The 7815-nt window shown below is 36.5% G+C and overlaps 2 protein-coding genes across 2 annotated transcripts in view; one reads left to right on the top strand and one right to left on the bottom strand.

Moving 5' to 3' along the window:
* chek1 (checkpoint kinase 1) overlaps positions 1 to 5419 on the top strand; it is a 9236-nt gene extending 3817 nt beyond the window's left edge. The window contains exons 5-14 of the mRNA XM_015046790.1: positions 1294 to 1358; positions 1436 to 1505; positions 1585 to 1773; positions 2527 to 2631; positions 3294 to 3377; positions 3658 to 3724; positions 3806 to 3974; positions 4067 to 4198; positions 4327 to 4428; positions 5107 to 5419. Of these exons, the coding sequence (XP_014902276.1) occupies positions 1294 to 1358; positions 1436 to 1505; positions 1585 to 1773; positions 2527 to 2631; positions 3294 to 3377; positions 3658 to 3724; positions 3806 to 3974; positions 4067 to 4198; positions 4327 to 4428; positions 5107 to 5202 (1079 nt within the window). The 3' untranslated portion in view covers positions 5203 to 5419. The remainder of the gene's footprint in view (positions 1 to 1293; positions 1359 to 1435; positions 1506 to 1584; positions 1774 to 2526; positions 2632 to 3293; positions 3378 to 3657; positions 3725 to 3805; positions 3975 to 4066; positions 4199 to 4326; positions 4429 to 5106) is intronic.
* LOC106956155 (putative pregnancy-specific beta-1-glycoprotein 7) overlaps positions 5223 to 7815 on the bottom strand; it is an 11106-nt gene continuing 8513 nt past the window's right edge. The window contains exons 5-8 of the mRNA XM_015046789.1: positions 7041 to 7163; positions 6916 to 6940; positions 6721 to 6821; positions 5223 to 5875 (exon numbers count right to left, since the gene is read on the bottom strand). Coding sequence (XP_014902275.1) covers positions 5727 to 5875; positions 6721 to 6821; positions 6916 to 6940; positions 7041 to 7163 — 398 coding nt within the window. The 3' untranslated portion in view covers positions 5223 to 5726. The remainder of the gene's footprint in view (positions 5876 to 6720; positions 6822 to 6915; positions 6941 to 7040; positions 7164 to 7815) is intronic.

Raw genomic sequence — 7815 nt, 5'->3', positions numbered from 1 at the left:
TTATTTTTTCTGACTGTGTCAGAGTGAGGTTATTGGTGAACAGACAGACTGAAGAGGCAGTGGCAGTGAAGGTGATTGACACTTCTCAGGCTAAAGAGTGTGCAGACAATGTCAAAAAGGAGGTCTGCATCCACAAGGTAGGCTGCTTATTTTGCACTTTAAGCCTCACAATCTACACATTTTAACACTTATTCTCTTTTAGATGCTCACCCACCCCAGCATTGTGAGGTTCTTTGGTCATCGAAAGGAAGGACCGACTGTTTATCTTTTTCTGGAGTACTGCACCGGAGGAGAGCTGTTCGACCGTATCGGTAATGGACAAGTTGTTGCAGAATGTTTTTGTGACATTTTTTCGCAGTGTAAATTTGCATCTACAACCCTTCGTGAAAGTGCCAAGATCTGTTGAAAATGTTCACATTCTTTCACATTTCATCCACAAACTTGAATGTATTTTATATGGATTCTATGGACAAATGTGTGCTGCAACATGTTAAGGAAGAATTTCTAAAATAGGTTAACTTCGGAAAAAAGTTTGGCTCTCTCTTCCTCTGGATCCCAGGTCCTCTCAGCGGGCCATGTGTGGCCACAAGGAAAACAACAATGCGTGTTGACGTCACAGAATTACAGAGTTTAATCCAATATAAGACATTGCATAAACTTACACCAGAAACTGCAGAACAACGGAGACATACATTCATTTACCTGACATAAATGGAAAAGAAAGAAAGAAAGAAAAGCAAAGACGTGCAAAGACATCTTTGGAGAGTTGCAAGAGCAAATCTAATTTGTTACTTCTGTGTAGAAAGTTTTATCTTCTTTTCTTTAATTTATTCAAATAAGACGTATCTTTGCTCATCCAACCAGGAGCTATCTCTGACCCTCTATCTGAAGCCTAAACTCCTGCCGTGTTTACAGCCTTTCACAGATGAGTGTGAAAAGCTACAACTTCCACTGTATTGTTTTCCCACAGACAAAAGGCAGTTCAAATGATCCTAGCAAACCATCTGCTGTAACCACAAGTAAAATAACGGTCAATAGGCCAGAATAAGTTACTGATTTCAAAACCACAATTAGGCCATTTGAATCAAGACATGTTAAGTTTTAAAACTAGCTTATTTTAAATTTATTTTCTCAACAAACAACATATCGTCAAACTTTACCTTTTACTTTATATTTATACACTTTTTTGTGTTTTATCATATGAAATCCCAATAAAATGTATTGGATGCAAATTCATCTTGCATATAATTTTTATATGCTAAGTTTTTTGGGTGGTTCCTTTTGTTGTTATAGAGCCTGATGTGGGGATGCCAGAGAAAGATGCTCATAAGTTTTTCAAGCAGCTAATAGCCGCTGTGGTGAGTCAATTCAGACTGTAAAAGTTTGAAAAATCTACACTTGTTTTAAAGGTTTTGTTTTTGCTCTGTTTTCACAGGAGTACCTTCACAACCTTGGCATCACCCACAGAGATATAAAGCCAGAGAACATTTTGCTGGATGACAAAGGTGAGGAAATAAAATGTGTACTAATTGGAGTCCATGTTTAACATATTTATACTTCATGAGGTGTTTTCTTTCCTCTTAGACAACTTAAAGCTGACGGATTTCGGTCTGGCCACCATGTTTCGTTTCAAAGGGCGGGAGCGCCTTCTGAATCGACTCTGTGGAACGCTGCCCTACGTTGCTCCAGAGCTTCTCAGCCAGCAGGAGTACCAAGCTCAGCCTGCAGATGTCTGGGCCTGTGGGATCGTTCTGACTGCGATGCTGGCAGGAGGTGAGACGCAAATGGTGCATTTGGACTGTAGGAATTTTCAGTTTTTGGGAAATTATTGATTCCTCAAATTTTTGCATTTTGCCCACAAACTTCAGTCATCAGAACCAGATACCTTTGAAAGGTGTCTAAATCAATTGTTTGATTAAAAAAAAAAAAAAAAAGAAAAAAGCTATGTTATTCACATTGTACAGGGAACCTTTGCTCTATGTGAGGTTATTTACAATTGTCATTACTACTGTTAGTATTATCCGTAGATTTTCTTGTCTCATGAGAATTAGTTTATAACTATCCTGTCTATGTAATATAATTTATTGTTGGGACAGTATATTAAAAAGGCACCTTAATAATATAGCATGGTTTCAATTACACATTTTTGATAATTATTGAGTCAGTAATATATTCCATTAAATTGAGATAAGGGGTAGGATTAAATAAGTGTTCACTTCTTCCTACTTCTTTTCAAACAGAAAAAAAGAAGTAAACAAATTATTTTGTTCTTGGTTATGTATTCACATGTTTTGATTGCTTGTTCTCGTGTTTTTTAAAATATGTTTGAAATTAATAAACAAATACAAATAACGTTGTCACCTTTATTATTGTGAAACAAAAGTGGTGAGATGGAAATTGAAATTATCTGGATTTTTTATTTTTTTTCTGCTGAGAATCTGTGTCACAAACGATCAGGAGGATTTCCCGTGACTTGCTGTTGAGGTGCAGAAACCTTTGGTCAACATGTTTGTTTTTCTTTATCAGAACTGCCCTGGGACCAACCCACCGAGAGCTGCCAGGAATACTCAGACTGGATCCAGAAGAAGACTTACCTACCTCCCTGGAAGAAAATCCAGCCCATGCCTCTTAGTAAGACTCAGACTACACCAACAACTACGTGTCGTACTGAATTCTGGAAAAGAAAATACACTGCGTCTGACATGGATTGCAATATTTTTCTTACTAAAATGTATTTAGTTTTATTAATTTGTATTCTGTAAAGGTACAGGTGGAAATCATTTATAAAGTCATCATTCCTTCACTAATGAAATAAAAAAAATTATATATTGTTTTGAAAAATTAGAATTTGTAGACCCCCCCCCCCCCATTCATACATTAAAATGTTAAATTTCAAATCTCTGGAATATAAAGTATGTTTAATTTTTTTTTTTTTAATTATGTCTTCTATGTTTAATTATATCACAAGTTGACTTTTTGCCCCACTCATTGATCAGTTTGGTTTCAGACCTGTAGATAAATGCAGCCTCGGGTTCTGGTTCAGATGTGAATAGGCACAAACACAATTTTTAAAAACATAATAAAGCCATCCCAGAGCATAAACTGCTTCGCAGAATATTGATTTAGAAAACAGTAATCAATTCCAGGTTTAGTTGAGTTTGCATTTTATGGTTTTTGAAGTAAAGCTTGTATAAGTCAGTTTAAAAGATAAAGATTTTACTCATCAAATGTCAAAAATGTTTTAAAATCTACAGGTTTAATTCTTTTTTTTTTTTTTTCATAAATTTCCTTAGGTTTGCTGTCCAAATTGCTGCTGCCCCGTCCTGATGCAAGAATCATTATCGCAGACATACAGAAGGATCGCTGGTTTACTCAAGGCAAGCCTGATACAAACTTTTACCTTTCAGGCTTCATGTAGCATTAGATCAGCATCATTTTTTCAAAAAGAGCAAATAATTCCTTCTGTTGTATTTTATGTTAGTAGACATAAAGATTAAGCCAAATTATTATACCATTAGAGCAAGTTTAACTTCTTAATTTTGTTTTTTTACTCTCTTTAAAGAAAAAAAGGGTTTTAGTTATTTTCAGATGTTATTTTAATCATGTGTCTTATTGGGTTAATTTTCACGGGGCTGATTTCTGAATTTTGTTCTCCAGGTTGTCAGAGATCAGGATCCAACAAAGTTCTTCGAACGGAGTTGGAGCTTAAATCCCGGACAAACAGGTCCAAGCCTTGGAACAAAGTGATGTTTTCAAACAGATTTAGCCGAAATATTATTTATTTATGATCTTTCCGTGTGTGTAGTGATGACAGGATGCAGTTTTCCAGCTCTCAGCCTGACTTTGCTCCAGGTGGATGGGAATCCATGTTGTTGTTCGGCCCGACTGAAGGGCAGGTCAGCTTCTCCCAGCCGACTAAACCTGAGCACATGTTGCTGGGCAGTCAGCTGCTGGGCACGCCAGGGGCCAGTCAGGTACGGCGCATTCAGAAAATATTGCAAATGTATTAAAAATGAACAAAAACTCACATTTAATACTTTGTTGACATGCTTCTCTCTGTAAATAGTCACTGTGGCAAAGATTAGTCCGAAGAATGACTCGCTTCTTTACCAACGTGAACGCCGACGCCTCCTTATCTGCCCTGAAAGACGTCTGTGACGGCATGGCACTTGTCTTCAAACTCACCTGCACCCAACAGGTAAACACTTTCTCTCTTTTTTATTTTTTTTTTTTTAGTGGATGGTAATAAAGGACTGCCTTCACACTGGCCTCCTCTGACTGGAGCTGGTGCGTTTTTATGTTCATAAAGTTCTCCCTCCTCTTCAGGTTACTGTGAGCACTCTGGACAAACGTAACAACAAGCTAATCTTCAAGGTCTTTTTGCTGGAGATGAATCAGCGAGTGTTGCTGGATTTCAGACTGTCGAAGGTAAGCGGCCACGCTTCAGGTTGATGCCTGAATGTGGTTTTCCATGTGAATGAGCATTCAGGTTGAATTCTTCTAAAACCTTGAACGTGCAAAGTGAGACAGGCTTGGAAACCAGAGAAAATACAGGGAAAGTGCAGAAGCAGCAACAGAAATTTATAAAATTATTGTCCTTTTTTTGCTCTGCAAGCACATATTTAAAATAGTTTTTAAAAGTAATTTCCTCATTTGATCACATTAGAACCACAACTTCAGTCTGTTTTATTGGGATTTATATGTGTTGAAGAAAAATGTTCTTTATTTCACTTCTATCAATTTTTCAGTGTTTTGATTTGGAATCAGACTAACAGCGATGTATAAATGTCCTGCCATTTCACAACTATGTGCTGAATTCTGTCAAAAAATCACATACAAAACCCTCCAAAACACATAAATATGTAAGGACATATAAGATGAAAACTTTCCTTATCTTTAAATTGCATTTATCTTATGGAAGGAAGTCATTGAGCCGTTATTGAGATGCACCATAGCGAATTAGTCCTGCTACTCAGACAGATTTTGCAACCAGTCATTGCCTTTTTGTACAAATATTGCTTAATCGCTTAAGAGTATACATCAGATGCATTTTGGGAATTCTTGTTTGCATTGCTCTAAAACGCTGAAATGACTTTGCCTTTTCAGGGTGACGGATTGGAGTTCAAACGACTCTTCGTGAAGATAAAGCAGAAGCTCGGAGATGTGGTCTGCACTCAGAAGATTTTACTTCCCATCACATAATAAGCAGAGAAAAACTGTCATGGACTTTAGAGACAAACTGTATATATTTACATGTTCCTGTTGTTAACACTTGTTTGTTTTATACACTTGAAAGATCAGGACTTTATAAATCACATGGTTTTCTACAGTCGGCCATTCATAAAGACTGAAGTGTTTTGGTTGTTTTTGATATGTTAATGTTCAAAGCTGAATAAATTAATAAAGATCTGTGATAATGGAAAAAAAATTGTATATTTCAATTGATACACAAACGCGTATTACTATCCTATATGGAAATCTGAAAGGATTTGAGGTTAATGTGTAATGAAGACGGACGCCTGCTAAGGTGAAAAGCTAAAAAAAAAAAAAAAACACTTAACATGTACATATTATACATAGTAAATTGACCGTCTAGCTCATTTTTGCAGTCCCTGACCTTTTTAAACCAACATCAAAATGTTTTGTTAGATAAATAAGACAAATCGACATGCATGACCCTATCTACAACAAGAGCTCCAGCGTAAACTTCAGCTGGTTTATTTACTCTAGGATTCTGCAGCCTTGACTGTGATTGTGACGCTCACTGGCTCGTTATCGTCTCCAGAGGAAGGGGCTTGACTGGTAGGGGTGGGAGTGGCACTCCTGGGTGCCGCGGTGAGGGGCGAGGATGCCCTGGGTATAGAAACGGCTGGGCCTGAAAAAGATCAACATCCAGTAAATGAGAAGGAAATAGGCTCTCAAAGTACAACCAGCTTTATTTGTGTAGCACATTTCAGCAAAAAGACAGTTCAAAATGCTTTGCATTATAAAAGTTATAATGTAAAGCAAAATTTTTAAAAAATACATTATCAGTCTTTGGGTTTTAATATTGTCATTAAAGTGTAAATAAATCTTAAACTATAACTAATGTGGAGTCTGTGTGTGTGTGTGTGTATATATATATATATATATATATAGAGCAAATATCTTAGTAAATTTGAATTTAGATAAACGTAACTTACAACTTGTCAGTAAGATATATGAGCTTGTTTGGTTCCTTAAAACTGATTTTAAATAAAGTGCTAGTTCCATTGGAAGATTATTTCACTTATAAGACTTTTTCCCCATTTTGTAAGGCACATAATCTGCCAATGAAACCATTATTTTTTATTAATGAATTATAGACATAAAACAAGCTTGTAAGGATATATGAGCTTAATGGCAAATATTCTAGTATCCCAATATTTTTTCAAGCATATTAGGATATTTTCACTAGAAATGGACCAAAAACAGTTGGTGAGATTTTGTGTTTTTACAGTGTGACCTGTTGAAAATGCTGTTTCTGTAGATTAGAAAAACAATACATGACGAAAAACAATAAAATCGGACTAATAAAACATCTGATTTTTCCAGAATGGATTTAGTTTAAAGATCAAAGACTGTCAATTTCAATAGTGTGAAACAGTTTTGGTGGAAAGGCTTTTAAATAAACTGTTGATTCTTAACAAAATGTTATGTCAATGATAAAAACAGAAGAAACAGTTTTTGGGGTTGACTTGCCTGCAGTTGATAATCCCCCGATGTCCTCTATCCCTCCATCTGACCCTCTGACCATTTCATCCTCTGGAAAATTAATGTTCTCTCTTGACTGGCTGTGCTGCCTAGAAATAAACAAACAGGAAAAAAAGGCATGGATTATTTATTTGGCAATTGAGCCTCATACGGATAAACGAACATCAATACCCAGATACTCACATGCCAAACAGCAGGTCATGCAGTCCTGGGGGAACAAAAATACAACATTAACGCATAAAAATGTTTAAGTGGCCTTATTATTACATGCTGCATTTGCTAAAGTGATTCCCCTGTCTAAGACTCACTGGGATTGTTGTTGCGGTTGCGGATTATGTACATGAGCAGCAGGATTGTGAGAATGGCTGCGAAGAGCATCCCGCCTATTGCTGCTCCAATCACAGCAGGGTACATGTTGTTGCGTGGTTCCGCTGCAAGAGACCACAGTTACAGATTGCAAAATAGTACACCTCTGAAGTAAATAAATAAAAAAAAACAACAACGAAATAGTTCATCCTGAAAAGTACGTTCTGTAAGAATCTGAAGTGGTTCTAATCCAGTTTATACTGCAAACATAGCATTGCAAAATTGGGAAAAATGTATCTTACTCAAATATAAATCCTCTAGTTAGCCCAGTAAAATTTCTACAACATGTATAATCTACTTATTTTGACAAATCAAGCGTTTTATAAGAAGAATCTAAATGGGGTCAGTTTTAGAAAGTTTTGAGAGGAAGGAAGTGGAAACAGAGAGAAGATGGATGAATGTGCCAGTGTCAGGTGTGTGTCAATGTGTGCATTTGCTTTTTTGTTGTGTGTGTCTTTCACCTAAGAGGATAAAAAGAAAAACAAAATTAGATTTTTAATACAGTAATCAGACCAGCAGCAATCACAAAAAACTCTGATGGCTGAAGAGACTTAAAATATCATTTGGTCTTGTTATTGGCCTACATGATCTGCTTTTTCCTACTGTTTTTAAGTCTTGCTTGTATTATTGCCTTTTAAGAGTTCACTTGCTGTACCTGGAGTCCTGGCTACAGACGGGTGTCCGATGGTGCGGTGGTTGATGGGTGTTATGCGGAAC

This window comes from Poecilia latipinna, unplaced genomic scaffold (genome assembly GCF_001443285.1).
Source record: "Poecilia latipinna isolate Pla-1442-1.1 unplaced genomic scaffold, P_latipinna-1.0 Scaffold792, whole genome shotgun sequence".
NCBI classification, from domain to species: Eukaryota; Metazoa; Chordata; class Actinopteri; order Cyprinodontiformes; family Poeciliidae; genus Poecilia; species Poecilia latipinna.
The sequence above is the reverse complement of the archived record's forward strand: the minus strand, read 5'-3'. Positions and strand labels throughout refer to the sequence as shown.